The sequence below is a fragment of the Ovis canadensis genome, chromosome 2, assembly GCF_042477335.2.
Source record: "Ovis canadensis isolate MfBH-ARS-UI-01 breed Bighorn chromosome 2, ARS-UI_OviCan_v2, whole genome shotgun sequence".
In the NCBI taxonomy this organism is placed as follows: domain Eukaryota; kingdom Metazoa; phylum Chordata; class Mammalia; order Artiodactyla; family Bovidae; genus Ovis; species Ovis canadensis.
The window spans coordinates 152,655,396-152,671,636 of NC_091246.1; the positions used below are offsets into that span (position 1 = coordinate 152,655,396).

At 35.5% G+C, this 16,241-nt stretch overlaps 1 protein-coding gene across 1 annotated transcript in view; it reads left to right on the forward strand.

The window, feature by feature from the left end:
- Nucleotides 1-16,241, forward strand: part of KCNH7 (potassium voltage-gated channel subfamily H member 7) — a 531,172-nt gene that overhangs the window by 392,845 nt on the left and 122,086 nt on the right. The window contains exons 5-6 of the mRNA XM_069574330.1: nucleotides 4,029-4,049; nucleotides 13,331-13,545. Coding sequence (XP_069430431.1) covers nucleotides 4,029-4,049; nucleotides 13,331-13,545 — 236 coding nt within the window. The remainder of the gene's footprint in view (nucleotides 1-4,028; nucleotides 4,050-13,330; nucleotides 13,546-16,241) is intronic.

A 16,241-nucleotide genomic window follows, 5' to 3' on the forward strand; every position in this document is an offset into this window, starting at 1 on the left:
CATCCATTCAGTGTTGTTCTTCTTTGATGTATGCTTCACGAAACCTTACTGCAAGGAAATGTTGACTCACTGAAATTTCTCCAGGGAGGTCCAAGGTTCAGGGTACCTGTCATGATCTGTGCATGTGTTGGAAAAAATTTCCAGACAGGAGGCAAAATGAGAGGAGAATAAAGTTTATTAGAGTGGAAGACACTGTTAGAACAGTGGCTGGCTCAAGGGAAAGACAAACCCTTTCACAGCTGGGCAGCCAATTTTTGTAGTCTCAAGGCAGATAAAGTTTCTACTGCAATGGTGGCATTAGGTGATTGGCCAAGATGATATAAGGCGAATAATAGGATAGGTACTTTACCTAACTTGGAGTCAGGGAACTGGCTGGTTTCGATCCAGAGACTCATGGCAACAGTTCCTTGGTCAGTTCCAGAGATTTTTAACCTCTGACTTTGGTACAGGGCTCCACACCTCTGACCTTGGTATAGGGCTCCACACCTCTGACCTTGGTATAGGGCTCCACAGTACCCATTGCTTGGATATATCAGTCTCACTTTCTACAGATTTGGGTTCTGGAGAGGCCCACTGTCCTCTCTGTGGTATTTATTCCCGTGACCACCTGTCATCATCCATGCTGCTGCTGGTTTTCTTTTTAAAACATAAATCTGATCATGGGGCTCCTTAGTGTAGGGTACTAGACACTTATCCAGCTGTCCATAGTTTTTTCAAGCTTCATTTCTAGCCCCTGCAAGATCTCCTCCCCTTCTATATACTCAATTCTAAACCTGCACAAAAATAATCACCTTTTCCCAAAAATATCTCATGCATTTTCTTCCTTCATCGTTTTGTTCTGCTGGGAATACTCAACGTGCACTTTGTCCCTCCTCACACTACTACTCATAGCCATAAGGACCCGTTTCTCCTTTCCAAACCAGAATCAAATGGTTTCATACCTAAAAGTGTGTAAAACAGTGTTTACATATATGATAGCATTTCTTATTATTATTTCTTATTATTCTACATTTATTCCACATTTTATGTCTTTCGATGCTATTAGATATACACACAGATGATGATGTTGTTGAGACCTTCTCTAGGACTGAACTCCTAGCATGGTTGTCTCCATGGCTTCGGTTTCAAGCAGTCACCTATTTTGCGGCAAGAACTCAATAAGCATTGATGTGACTTTAAGAGCATCGTGCTCATGAATTTTGTTACAGAAGCATACACATCAGGCAATAATGAGTTATCTATTCATTAGTACTCTGCAATTTAAGCAAAAATCATAGGATTGAATCATGTGAGGGATCTCTATTTAAAGAGTGCAGTGAAGTAGAGAAGACAGAAGAGGTGAAAGAAAATGAATTAACAAGAAAAAGCTCAAAGAGAGAGAAATCAGTATCACAGAAATAAAAAGAACAGTTTTCTGTAAGATGGATTTGATATGGTACAAGAGCAATTAGCACATCAATTTTATTCTGTTGCCCAAAGAATGTCAGAAGGAAAAGGAAAATAAAGTCAAGAACAATTTTCAAACCAGATCATTGTCTAAAACTCTGTACCATCTAGTCACATCATGCTCACTATCTCCTAACTAAAAGAAACTTCTGAAATTTAGTCTTTAAGCAATAGATCCTATAGCTGAATAGCAGTAAATCCAATATAGTAATTCAAATGGCCAGCATATATTTTAGTTAGTCAGTCCACTTAGTGTAGTCTTCTTTAGCAAACATACTGACTTTTCAGAGACTGGCCTTATTGCCTAGAACCTGAGTTACAGTGCAATAACATTCAGAAACAATATTAAATGATGCATATTCAGTGCATGGTACAGACTTAACCTGTGTTTTGACAGCAGTACTAAGTTAGATCAGATTTCATGAATTTAACTTTATTGTTTTCAATTTTATGTAGTCTTCATTTAGCACACACTTACTGATGCAATTATGGGAAAAGGATGTGTTAGTATTTTGGGTTTCTCAGTTCAGGTTCTATTTATGGACAGGAGGGACAATTGAGATCATCCTCAATTTTCTTCTCCCACCCAAGCTATGTTATTTTCAAAAACTGTATCATTTTCTTACAGATGCTAAAGTCGGCTTCTGACTACCAATTGATAATTCAGAAGGTATTTTGTACTTCACCATTAGAGCAGTTTTAGATACAAAACCTCTTATTAGTATAGAAGAAACTACAGTTCCTAAAGCTACGTAATTTAATATGCTTTAGAAACTGAGGCACTGATAGGGAAGATGGAAAGCTTTCAAAACTGATTTTAATTTTATGACTATATAATTATTTAATGGTTTCAATTGTTGTCTCTTCACTCAAGAAGAAAATTCCCTCCTATATAGGTTATTTTATAGAACTTGAAATAATTTGCAAATATACCAGTGCATATTATTTTACATTATCTTTTCACCTAATCTAAATTACCAAATACCTTAGAACCATAGTTCTCAAACCATTTGTGGTGAAGGACCAGAAGTTTTTGTTTTTGTTTTCCTATTTACCACATACCAACCAATATATTTGTAAATACAGTAATAATGTGCTATATGGAAAATGAAATTTTTAAAAATAGACATAAAAATATAAGCTCCAATTCTTGTATTACTAAACTGAACAGATGTAAAATTATTCTGTCAAATTGCTACAAAACTCTAAATGCTTACTCTAATTTTTACACTTATGCTGTCATGGAGGAATAACAAGCACCAGCGCAAAGACCACATGCTTTGTTTCAGAATGTCAATGCAGCATTAACTGCATAGTATCACTTTGGGGCAGTTGTCTTTGGAACTTACAGTTCTTTACATGTAATTTCCAGGTTGATGAATAGAGTTATAATGTTTAACTACTTGCTCGCAAGCAGTTATTACTTTCCTAATGATTGTTGAGCCCAGCTTCTGATGGAGATAATTAATTCCTTGTAATCAAAGTCTCTTCCGTTAGCCCTATTTGCTTCTTATAGTCCCTCAAAGAGGGCAGAGCATTGACATATAAGGTCACTATTTTATTTGTGCATCTCTGTGTGAGATAATGTCTATGACAGCAATTCAGCATACCACACTGTTGAAATTGCTTCAATTGTTGAATTTGAAACAATTATGATATATCTCAAGATTTTAAATATGAATAGCATTAGCATATGTGTTGGCAACATATTTTTCAAATCTTGGTTATATTTGAAAGTTTCTAACATGATGTCATTAATATTAAGCTTCTTTGTTTCAAAACTAGTAATGAATATTTTTGTTAGTAGCAATATGTAACAGTGTCAGATTGCTAATCTCAAAATAAATCTGAAAACACTCCATTTTGAAATTTGAAAACAAACCTATTATAAACAAATTTCCTAAAAATTCTAGGTATTACACTAAGTGTATTGTGGACAGCATAGATTTTTAAATCTCACATTACCTTTAAACAGTAGAATCTTTCACTGATTTCTTATAATTATTTTTGCCTAAGAATGGCTCTTAGAATGCTGCTTCATATTTTCAAAATATACATTGAAGAGCATTTGTGAGATGGATTGTTCATAAAATTGTGATTAATAATTCAAGTTGGTTTATTAAACCATTGTTTTAGCACCATTTTTTATTAACACACTAGTTTAGTTTATAATGAAAAACATTACTTAACATACAAAATGCTGTGTAGTTCTTTGTAAGTGGTGGCTGAACCTACACTGAAATTGACTTCTGACAATGTTGAAAGTTTTTATCCCAATTCTAGGCATATAGATATGGCTTTCTCCAAATAGTCATAATTATAATATCTGGATCTTGAAATCCATTGAAATTAAGTGAGATTAATGTTTCACATATTTGAACACAGATGCTTATGATGGCAGATATTATTTTTAGCATATGCATCTTACTTGGTTCAAGAATACAGAATGTTAATTTCAAAGATACATTTTCAATCATTGCATCCTATTTTCTCTGATTGTTGTTACAGAGGTTATTCAGTGCATATAACATAATTGTAGTCTTCATATTTCTCTCTCTTTTTTTCCTACGTGCTCAAAACAGACAATGGTCGCAATATTAAAGGTAATGTATGAACTCAAGTTTCATCATCTGATGCTTAAATTGCCCCCTTACTCGGCATGTTAACTTGCCTGCTGTATGCCCTGTTCAATGCAACATCATGCTGCCCTTAGTGAGTCCAGCTGCCTGGTGGAGACATCATGGCTTGATTTTGGTGGAGATGTTGTTACTTTCTCAACTGTGTCACCAAAATGATTAAGAACTCTTTTTTCCTGCAAAGACTAAAAGCCTAGGTTGACAATGAAGACTCACTAAATATTTGAATAATTTGGAAAGAAGCAAATATTAAGCTAAATATATTTTAGCCAAAAAAAAATCTTTTTTGAGTACCAGATTAAATAAAATAAACAAAGTGCTACATGACAGCATCACTTCACTTGTTCCTCTTTTGTTTCCTTAACACTAGTTTCACGTTCCTGGATGGCAGGGGGTATGGTTTTAAGCTTACTGTAGTAGTAAACTGTATATGCATGATAGTCATTTCCTATTTTTCTATATAACATTTCAATCATTTTTAATTGTGTCCTATATAAGTCTGAAATCACTAGCATGACCTAAAGCTAATGTAGGTTTAACTGGGCAATACCTGTGAATAAACCTGGATCTGACTGAAAATAGAAAATTCACTTCAGTTTTTCTACTCTATTTTACTAGATACAAAAACCACAAAGTATAAAAATCTTATTATTCTTATCCAGTTGAAAACTTGTGGGACTTAGTCCTGTAGCATACGCTATGCATGCTGCCGTGGGCGTCCGTATGGTGGCGACTGCTCATCTGTGCATGTGTGTTGCATGGACACGTCTCCGTCAGTGACCATCGTTACTTAGAGTTCACTGTTTTGGCCTCTTCCGTGTGTCCCTTTACTCTGATCACTGTGAAGTTTTGTATATTGATTGCTCAAATGCTTCCCGAACTAATTCAGAGCTGGTGATGATTATGAATTCAGAGCACTAGAAACTAAAGATGTTTGCCCATCAGCATCCCAGGTAATTTGAAAATAAGAGAAATCATGGCAGCTTCTGTCCATCCTAACTTTATTTTCTAAGTATTTCAAAAAGGGTCTGTGCAGGTGACCTCCAATTACAGGATGGAATTTTGTATACGTGATTATTTTATCCTTGGCCTTTCCACTGAGATTTCTAAAAGGGAGCAAATTAGTGTCAGCTGTAGGTAGTGATTTGAGTTGATGTAATTCAGAACGTAACCTCAAAAAACAGAGTACAAAACAGCTCATGGCAACTGGCCTGTGTGAAACATGACTGGCTTTAGCATTTAGCAATTAACAATAAATTATTAGACATTAATTTTCTAGTGATCTTTAAATGCAGTGAGAAACAAATATAATTTTCCTCAGTAAACAGGAAATTGAGCTTACTAACTTTCAGACTAGTGGTTCATATAGTTTTCATGTCATTCAAGCTACATTAATTCATTTTTTCCTTATAGATTAAGCCGTTTAATCTCTAACCCATTCCTTCAGTCCTCCGTTTCTTAATAGAAACACTGTTTGAATAAAAACAAATCATAAAAGTCAGAATTTGGAATTGGGAAACTAACTCACTCTAGAAAGTTTTCACATATTAATATTTATAAAGTTAAAAGATAAAACATGAGCAATTTAATAAAATTTAATGTAAATGTGCCCTCCAGTGTCTTTATTATTTGTTCAGGCTCTGATTTTGAAAACTATTTAAAAATATTGAAGTGCCTGGCTCTTTGAGATTTTCACAGAGTAATTAATATGCTAATTAGCCACAGGACAATACATAAAAAGTGTGCCTTTTAAAAATTTTTAGGCCTTGTTACTAAACCATATTTAAATGAAAATTTTTAAAAATAAAAAATTCCATACATCTTTGTATGCAAATACATAATTATAGTTTTTTTCTATATTGACTTAACCAAAAATAATTTCTTTAACAAACTAAAATAAATGATTTAGAAATGTGCTTGGAAGGCCTTCAGGATCATCTAGTTTATTCCCCTTAGGCAAGAATATTGGTGAAGTATCTTGCACAGGTGGTAGAAGCATCTTTATCTCTAGAGGATCCTATTCTTTAACTTTCTTGGAAAATCTATTTTTCCTGCCTATACAAAAGCTAATTTAAATCCTTCTTGCTGAAATGTAATTGTTTTCCCTTCATCTGTCCTGAGTGGACTGAGATACGAGCTGGTTACTCCTATTCTTTATGTAACATCACAGTGTAAAAACAGCAAATTGGTATTCAAATCTTTTCTGCTAAAATGGAATAATTTCCATTTTACCTTTTTTCTTAGGATCAATTTTGTTTTCCTTTAATAAATTCCCTCAACACTCTGACTTTGAAGTAAGACTTCAGAGTGTACAAAAGTATAACCCATTATCAAAGAGTGAAAAAGCTAATTCGAATAAATTGCACATGCTGCTTACATGTATGTGTGAACATCATATATTTAAACAATTTTTCTAATATACGAAAGATGAACTCAATTCTGGTGGTTATTCTGTTTATTCTACTTCCGAAGTCACCATAAAACTTAATCCCACTTACACCACTTAGTAAGTCATTTTAAAAAGTCATTTAAAAGTCATTTTAAAAAGCTCTCTATGGCTTCCACCTCTTCATTATCCCAAGTAATTCTATACTCCACTGACAATGGTATGTTCAATTTCTAAGTCATCTATGAATCTGGCATATGAGCCCTTTCCCCTCCCCTCTAATCACAAAAGCTATCAGATACACAAAGGAAATCAACCGATCTAATATAACTTTTATCTCATATGCTACGTTGGCTGTTACCAAGTGTTTGTGATCTTACAAGAATTTGCAAATTGATTTTCAGTTGTGACAGTTTTCTTCTGTAAAGTGTATGTCATGCACAGAACCAAACAATATGGATATTGATTACAAATAATTTGGTGAATAATTCTGATATATTTTTAATGTCAAGCTGGTTATCTTATGCTTATTGACAGTGGTCATTTACAAAACCCGATTACTAAACACTACATTCACATTTTCTTTAATGTTAAGCCACTTCAGCAATTTAGGTTTTATTAAACTTTAGCCAAATAAACTCATGCTGTAAGAAATACTGTATAAAGATGATTTGAAAACACTCTTAATCTTTCTGGTTTCCTTTTCTGTTCCCTTTGGCTCTCAAGAGCAATAATCTTTTTTTTTTTTTAATAGCATTATTTTTTTTAAAGTTTATCAGAAATCCAGCAGCATCTTGAGGACAATATATTCTCCTTTAGCATCTTGTGTACATATGTGTGCTAGTTGCTTAGTGGGGTTGTTTAATTCAGTCAACCCCATGGACTGGAGCCCACCAGGCTCCTCTGTCTGTGGTTTCTCCAGGCAAGAACACTGGAGTGAGTTGTCATTTCCTTCTCCATTAGCATCTTGTAACTCATGATAAATTCAAATAACCTCATCATAAAAATTTTAAATACCTTTAATCTAAAATTCTTCCCAGATGTTGCTTTAGCCTGTAGCTTGATCTTTAAATGCAGGATACTTCTTTGTAGCTGGAACCTGGCTTATTTTATATGTAATCAGCCACTTGTGATATATATGATCTTGATCCAGCTGTTAGTTTAGTCTTTTTCTATGATCCAATGGATGTTGGCAATTTTATCTCAGGTTCCTCTGCCTTTTCTAAGTCCAGCTCGTACATTTGGAGTTCTTGATTCATGTACTCTTGAAGCCTGGCTTGAAGGATTTTGAGCATTACCTTGCTAGTTGGTGAGATGAGGGCAATTGTGCAGTAGTTTGAACATTCTTTAGCATTGCCCTTCTTTGGGATTGGAATGAAAACTGACATTTTCCAGTCCTGCGGCCACTGCCAATTTTTCCAAGTTTTCTGGCATATTGAGTGAAGCATTTTAACAACATCATCTTTTAGGATTTGAAATAGCTGAGCTGGAATTCCATCACCTCCACTAGCTTTGTTTGTAGTGATGCTTCCTAAGGACCACTTGACTTGACACTCCAGGATGTCTGACTCTAGGTGAGTTTAGTCTTCATGGTCTCCTATTTTCCATATCCTACTAGAATATTGGAAAATTGTCTGTTCATCCATTTGCAAATGTTTCTCTAAAAATTGTCAAGTCCTCCTAAATACTTTTGGGCTTTATTATTTTCTGTTGAATCTAGTGTGTGCTTATGTGGTCACTCAGTGGTGTCTGACTCTTTGAAGCCCCATATGCTATACCCCTCCAGGCTCCTCTTTCCATGAGATTTCCCAGGCAAGAATACTGGAATGGGTTGCCATTTCCTTGTCCAGGGAATCTTCCTGACCCAGAGATCCAACCGGTGTCTCCTGGGTCTCCTTCATTGGCGGGCAGATTCTTTACCATGAGCCAGCCTTGAATCCCCATTACATCTACTATTTCCCTTTATTTCTGCGTATCTATTTTCTTTAAATTCATTTACTTTGTTTTACAGGTTATTCTCCTTTCTTTCATTAGCATTTTAAATGCCATCTGCTTATGATTACTCTCAGGGAGGCTTCCTTTCACCTTTAAATCCTCAACCAAGGCCTCTCTTAATATAGACCTAGGAGGTAGGAAGCCCTGCATTCTAATCTCTGGTGCTTGATTCTTATTCCCTTTTGGCCTCCTATTGTGTATGCTTGGGCTTACAACTGGTAAAAAAAAATGAGGATATTACTAATACCTTCCTTAATTAAAATGTAAGAAGTTATTTTCATTAGAATTTAGACAGATTTCAGAGAAACCTAAACTGACACTGATACTCATTGCCGACACTTAACAGACTGCTGCATATAAACACCTGCTTCAAAAGCAGTGGAGAAGAGCATAATGATCTTTGTTATCCAAGATGAAATAGATTTTGAATCTAAACATGCGTGAATTATTTTAAGTAATATATTTTAAGTTCTGCTGAAGTCTTTAAATGTATAAATTTAAAAGGAAACCTAGCATTAAAAACAGAATAGATTAACAGTTTAGAAATGTTTTCTGTTAGAAAGTAAGAGAAGATGAAATACAGATTGCAATGAACTTGTAATATTCTGAGGCCAAATCTTAGTGTGATGTGTATTGGCCAGTGGTTTCTTAGCCCTATCAGACTAAGGTCCTCTTGTTTCAACTTCCTGTTATGCTCACTTGACTATCCTAAAATGATATTCAGAGATGAATAACCTATTTCTAAAAGGCCAACATAGTTTCTTAATTATACAGGAGGAGTAAAAGGAAAGCAGCTTATAATAAAATATTTCTATCAACATTTTAATGTTCAAATATAGCTACCCTAGAAGATATAATATGAAATATGAAAAAATATTTTGTTTTAATAACATTAAAGGCATTATAAAACATTCCATATAAGTACTGGGTAAAATGATAGAGCAGGAGTGTGAAGGGATTAAAAAAGTTAAAACCACTATTGGAATAAATAGTGACAGATTGGACTTATTTATATATAAATTTTTAAATAGTGAATAATCAAAATTAAATTATAAATAATGCCAAAATCAACTGGGGAGAAATTGAGAAAGTGCAATATCCTCATAAATGAATTGGCCCTTGCTTTTCAAAATGATTCCCTATGGGATAATGTACAGTAATAATGCATTGTGCAAGAGAAAGACATCCTACTACTCCTAAGGACGTATATATATCCTCCAATACTTAAGAAAGACCTTGCAGACTATTCACTTTCATAAGCAATAAGAACCAGAAGGTGGATTAGAAGAAGAAATGGCAATCAAAACATTTGTAGAACACAGACATTAAAACAAACTAGTGGCTACCAGTAGGGAGAAGGAAGGATGGGGGCTGACATGGGGGTATGAAACTAAGAGATACAAACTACTCTGTATGAAATAAATGAGCAAGAATATATTGTACAGCAAAGGGGGATAGAGTGATTATTGTATGGAATATCATTTATAAAAATATTGTATCACTATGTTATATACCTGAAGCTAATCTAATATTGTGAATCAACAATACTACCATAAAGAAAAGACATTATGGAGGCATTGTGGCAAATCTCTAGGGAGTTATTAAGTCATCCCAAGGGTTTATTTTTTTTACCTAAAAACTAATATATAATTATTTTGTTATATCATACATCATTTTACATATATAGGAGATCAATAATATAAAATATTTTAGAAGAAATTTAATCAGTAATTTTAAGTGTGATTCCTATAATTATCTATAAATTTAATAATATTGGATTCCAACAGTGTTTAAAAAAAATACTCAGATTTCTTTATTTACATGTCTGCATGTCACAGCTACACACACAGACTGTAACCTGAAGTCTGAAATTTTGTATTGGTGACTTAAATAACATAAGTAGGGTAGCTCCCAGTGATTACGTTTTCTGAAATGGTGAACAACTTTTGGTAAAGTTCTGAATAAAAGAAAGAAAAACTGTAAAAATATTCATTCTATATGGCAGTTGCAGCTCTGAAAGGTTCATTGTATTAATATGTTAAAATATGTAAAACAAGTTCAAGGCTCAAATCATTATAAATAGGCTTTTCACCTACATGAATGCCCATTGAGGCATCTGGGTCAATTTTTCAAGGTAAGAGAATAGACACCTCCCATCTCTGTAACAAAAACACCCCCACAGATGCCTTAATGGTGAAGTACTGTCACAGTTGATAATATCTGCTTATCTGTGCAGCAGATTCACTGGAGTTCATTTGAAGTGGCCTCAAACACAAGCAAAGTACCACAGTACCTTTCTGTGTTAACAACATTACAGATGATTCATATTTCTAGGCCATCTGCTACAAAATTCCAACATATAGAAGGATAACAGAGAAAGAGGATTGAAAGGTGGGGTTAAGGTTTTGAAATACAGTTTAACTATATGCTTGAACTCAATGTTCTACAATCTCATGTGTGCCGTAAAGTTACCTGAAAGTGAAAGTGAAGTCGCTCAGTTGTATCCGACTCTGCAACCCGGTGGACTGTAGCCCACCAGGCTACTCCATCCATGAGATTCTCCAGGCAAGAATACTGGAGTGGGTTGCCATTTCCTTCTCCACAAAGTTACCTAAACAGTGAAAATATGACATCAGAGTTGGGGAAAAGGCAATATCTAAGAAATCTGAAGTCCTAGAATATTTTTCAAAATTTAAATATTAAGCTATAGGTCTGGAATGTAGCCATAGAATGATGCAAAAAAAGGAAACACTATCCAGCATAAGTTACAGTAACAAATTAGTGATGTGCATAGAAGGGTTTTACAAACAGTGAGGTTTCCCAGAGACCTATCTGAAGGAAAGATTAATCTAACTTTGGGCTCTTATATCTCTTCTTGTCATAGAAACAGAAAAGAGAATGAGAATCTATATTCAAATGAGAAATGCTTGGAAGTATATGCCCAGAGAGCACAGTGACATTTTTAACTTGGATAGACTTGGTCATCATCAGGGGTAAAACTCATGGAATGAATAGACATGCACCTCAGAGAATACATACTTTCTTTCCTATGTAAATAAAAAAAATCTCTTAAAATCATTTCAGTATTCTATAATAACCAAATATAAACTTTTATAAATGAATGCAGTGTGATTTTTTTCTCTAAGATGAATATGAACTAAATGATGGGTATTTTTTTTCTTGGATTATTTTTGACCTGAGTTGATTAATTGTTGTGGTCCAAAATACACAATCTATAAATTTAACTTTCAAGGCTTTATACCTCACTTGGTGCATAAAGCACATTTTGATCTCCAAAATGTACTAGTTTCATACTAAATAGAGGAAACAACAGCATAAGGCAAAATGTGTTAACAAGTTCATTTAGGCAGTTTGTATGTTTCAAGCACTCTCAAGGCAGAAAGTTAATGTCTGTATAGCATTCTTCCTAATGCTTATCTTCAAGAGCTACATAGTTTTATAAGTAATATCATCAATTGTATAAGAAACTTTTTGGAGGTTTTTTTTTTTTGGCTCCCCATAACCAACAGACAATAGTAGTAGTGTGTTTGTAGCTCAGTCATGTCCAACTCTGCAATCCCATGGACTGTAGCCCACCAGGTTCCTCTGCCCATGGAATTTTCCAGGCAAGAATACTGGAGTGGGTTGCCATTCCCTTCTCCAGATCTTCCCAACCCAGGAATCAAACCCAGGTCTCCTGTATTGCAGGCAGATTCATTACTGTCTAAGCCACTAACAGATGATAGGTTCATCTCAAAGGAAGATGTAGCTGGTGAGTGTACTTATCCTCAATGAAGGGGTCCAGGATCTTGACACTGTGCCAAACTGTCTTTGTAAGAAAGGAATGTGAGAAGTGACCAGAGTTGGTCAAAGAGTCCAAACGTCCAAGAATAAGTTCTGGGTATCTAATACACAGCATTTTTTTTTTTTAAAGTAACTAAGTACTACCAACCCCAAACCCACTCACTGACGATCATTTTAGTTGGAAGTTATGTTTGCCAAAGCACTCTTCTGCTGTGTCTTTTTCCCTCAAAAAGTGGCCAACATTAATTCTAAATAAAAGGGGAAAAGTGAAAAGAAAGGAAAGATTTAAAAAATCCCACATAGGATCCAAATTATTGAACACATCATGCTTATGCTCAGTTGCTAAGTCATGTCCAACTCTTTGTGACCCCATGGACTGGGGCCCACCAGGTTCTCCTGTCCATGGAGTTTTCCAGGCAAGAATACTGGAGTGGGTTGCCATTTCCTTCTCTTGCGACCCCTTACATGCACACAGATGACATTTGTCCTTCTCAATGTTACCTGAAATTCCTCTGTCTGGACTTAACACTTCTAGAATCACTGTGAAGTATCTTAAACAGGTTTAGAAGCATATGAAGAATGCAACTGGCTTATCACTTGTTATGGCAGAGTGGGGAGTAATACAAACAAAAGCAGATTAGACACTATTCAGATATTTCATGGCCAACATGATTTTCACCTTCCTTGATTAACTCATAAATTATAAAAGTCCTTCCTTGAATAATTGTTAAGTTATAAAAAAGTTCTTGAGAAACTTTGAATATAGAGTTTAGACAATAATAGGGAGTAGTGTTCTTTCTTCTATTCCAGCCTCTAATGAAAGAAGCCAATTAATAGCTAACGCTGCCATCTGCTCCCTGAGTGCACACCTAGGGCATGATCTTATCCTTGGGTATTCACATGCAGCTCCATATGGTGGATGGTGAGCAGGTATCAACCAGCTGCATTTAGTCCCATCTGAATCAGGGTCGCAATGGTCATGAATTACCAACAGGTCATTCGAGACCATCTCTTTCTTAATTTTTCCTGATATTGCTTTTACAAATACTTTCCAATTTTTTAGGGCCTTTTAATCATATCAAGTCAAGCCTCCTGGGATCCACGTCGGATTCAAACCTCAACAAATACAGCACCATTAACAAGATTCCACAGCTCACTCTGAATTTTTCAGATGTCAAAGCTGAAAAAAAGAATGCATCCCCTCCTTCTTCAGATAAAACCATTATTGCGCCCAAAGTTAAAGATCGAACACACAATGTGACAGAGAAAGTTACCCAGGTAGGACATTATTTTGCTATCAATTTTCATTGTTTTTAAGGTTATTTTCTGAGGTAAGCCATTTATTTGCACTCAAATTTATCTTCAGATGTTGGGTGACCCTCTAATGTAACAAATAAATAAAACTGTAGACTCTAATTTTGTCTATTACAGGACTAAGCAAAAATGGGCTGGCCTGGTTTATTTGTTCCCTATGTTGCAGAGGTGATTAAGCAGCTATTCATCACAGTTAGGCATTTATTGTTTTGCTACGAATCCTTGCATTAGTAAAGCATGGTATTTTAATATAATGGATATGTCTATTGAAAGTTTAGGTGACTAATTGGGATTTACTCTTAACTGTGGCCCTCTGTTTTGCACTTATGCTACTAAGTAGAGTGGGGTGTAAGTCACTGGACTTGGGGGAAGAGCTGTCTGAGTTGAAGAAAAGTCAGAGTAAAACAATATGTTTCTCAGGAACAGTATTTTGTTTTTAAATAAATATTGCACATCTAATTAGGGTAAAAAAAAGCACTGTCTAGCAAGATTCCTGTGGTAAAGAATAGAGAAAAATGATTTGTACTTATTATATCAAAATACCAACCTAAGCAGTATCCAGCTTTTGCTTACAATGCACTTACATTGTTGGGAATTCATGACTCTAAAATTTGTGTCAAGTAAACAATTTTTTTTAATAAACAATTTAACCTAGTATATTTGCTTAGCAAGTCATTTCATAAACTGTCACAATACAAAGATAAACTTGACCCTAATATCTATCTCAATCATTGAAGATCATATGTTAACAAAGGTTTTGTAATTGTAATTACTAAAACAACACTATAGTAGTTTGTACATACCGTCTTACGTGTGACCTGAAACAGCCATGTAAAGGCCATGAGTTGGTTGTAAATAGGCCTGAGAGTCTCTGATTATTTGAGATAAGAGCTCATACATGCCATACTCAGATACATATTTTGATATTTATATAGTAATGAGGCTGTCTACACTTGACATTTTGTTTTTCTTAACTTATTCATAGTAAATGGGACTTAACAGTGGTAAATGAATGTATGTGTGTGTGCTTAGTTGGTCAATCATGTCCGACTCTCAGCAACCCCATGGACTGTAGCCTGCCAGGCTCCTCTGTCCATGGGATTATCTAGGCAAGAGTACCAGAGTGGGTAGCCATTTCCTTCTCCAGGGTATCTTCCCGACCCAGGGATCAAACCCAGTTCTCCTACACTGCAGGTAGATTCTTTACTATCTGAGCCACCAGGGAAGGCCAGTATGTGAATAGCCTACTGTTATTCATGTTGTATTGGCACCATATTGATAGCTTTGAATTTTACTTGCAGTTGTTTTTACCTTAAAAATTATCTTATTTGTAGACTATAGTCATTATATGGATATATAGGAAGTAAGAGGTTTTAGAGACTGCACAGCAGTCAGGTTGCAGTTCTTACCATTGGTCTTGCCAGTAGCATCAATGAGTGAGGTAGTCATGATAGCAGACCAGGCATGGTGGGGGCTACAGCACATCAGAGCAGATGGCTGCCACTCAGCTCCGGCCAACTGTGGTCATGAAGGAAGGATTAACCCATGTTTTCAAATCTTTCAATTCTAAAAAGAATCTGGAAATCCAGATTTGAAAATAAACTCTTTATTACTAAAAGTTGGCAAGCTAGTTCAAAATGCTTCTGCAGACCAAACAAAACACACCTTAAGGCCTGTGGGCAGACAAGCTTGATCTTTGCAAAGTGTTCATGAGCTTGGTTCACTGCAGGACCCACCCTGTCCTGCCATGTTCAGCAGGTCCACTGTGCCAGGCAGAGGTGATACGCCCACGACTCAGAGGTGGCACCCATACTGGGCGTTTTCTGAGCCTGGTGAGAGAGGCAACATATACAAATGGCCCCAATGAAGTCATGGTGATAAAGAACGCAGGAGCAGAGTGGGGGAAAATCATTATACTTTAATGTGGGAACTTTCAGGGAAGAAAAACAGATGAGATGAGATACTTAAGATGAGTCTAGAAGATTACTTATCAAACTGGGTGGTAAATGATGTTTAAAAGCATAACAGAGTCCCATGCACTTGTGCTTTAATTCTGACTGAGTCATTTATTGTGTGACATTGAGGAAAGTTTTAGTTATGACACAACTTATTTCTCAGTGTTGATATAAGAATTAAGTAGAATGATATGTGAAAAGTGTTCATCAAGGTGCTATGTACATGACAAGCAACATCAGCCATTATTTTGTTTATCAGTGTTCCTGTATGACTTCCCCCTGCCCTCATCACCATCATTGTAAGATAATCCACACCTTGCCAGGACCTAGTCAAACACCTGGCAGAGTAGAGCTTATGAAATGTTGAAGGAAGGAAGGAAGGCAGGCAGGCAAGAGAAGCTGTCAAGCAAATGAGGCAAGAGATGAGACCCCCAGGTGGAGAAAAAACAAGAACAAAGTTGCAGAGGTAGAAAAGTCTGAGTGTCTTCTCAGAAAGAGTAGGTTGGGCCAGGAAGATATGTGGCTGAGCAGGGGCTTATTACAGGTCAGGAGCTGCTGGAACTTTCCCCTCTAGTTGGTTCTTCATTACCTTTCTCACAAAAATTGCATCTGAGATTGAATAAAATGCAATAGCTGCCATCAAAACGTTGGCATTCTTTTAAGGTCTCATGTTTCTCTTTAAAATTCCCAAGACTCTTATATTTA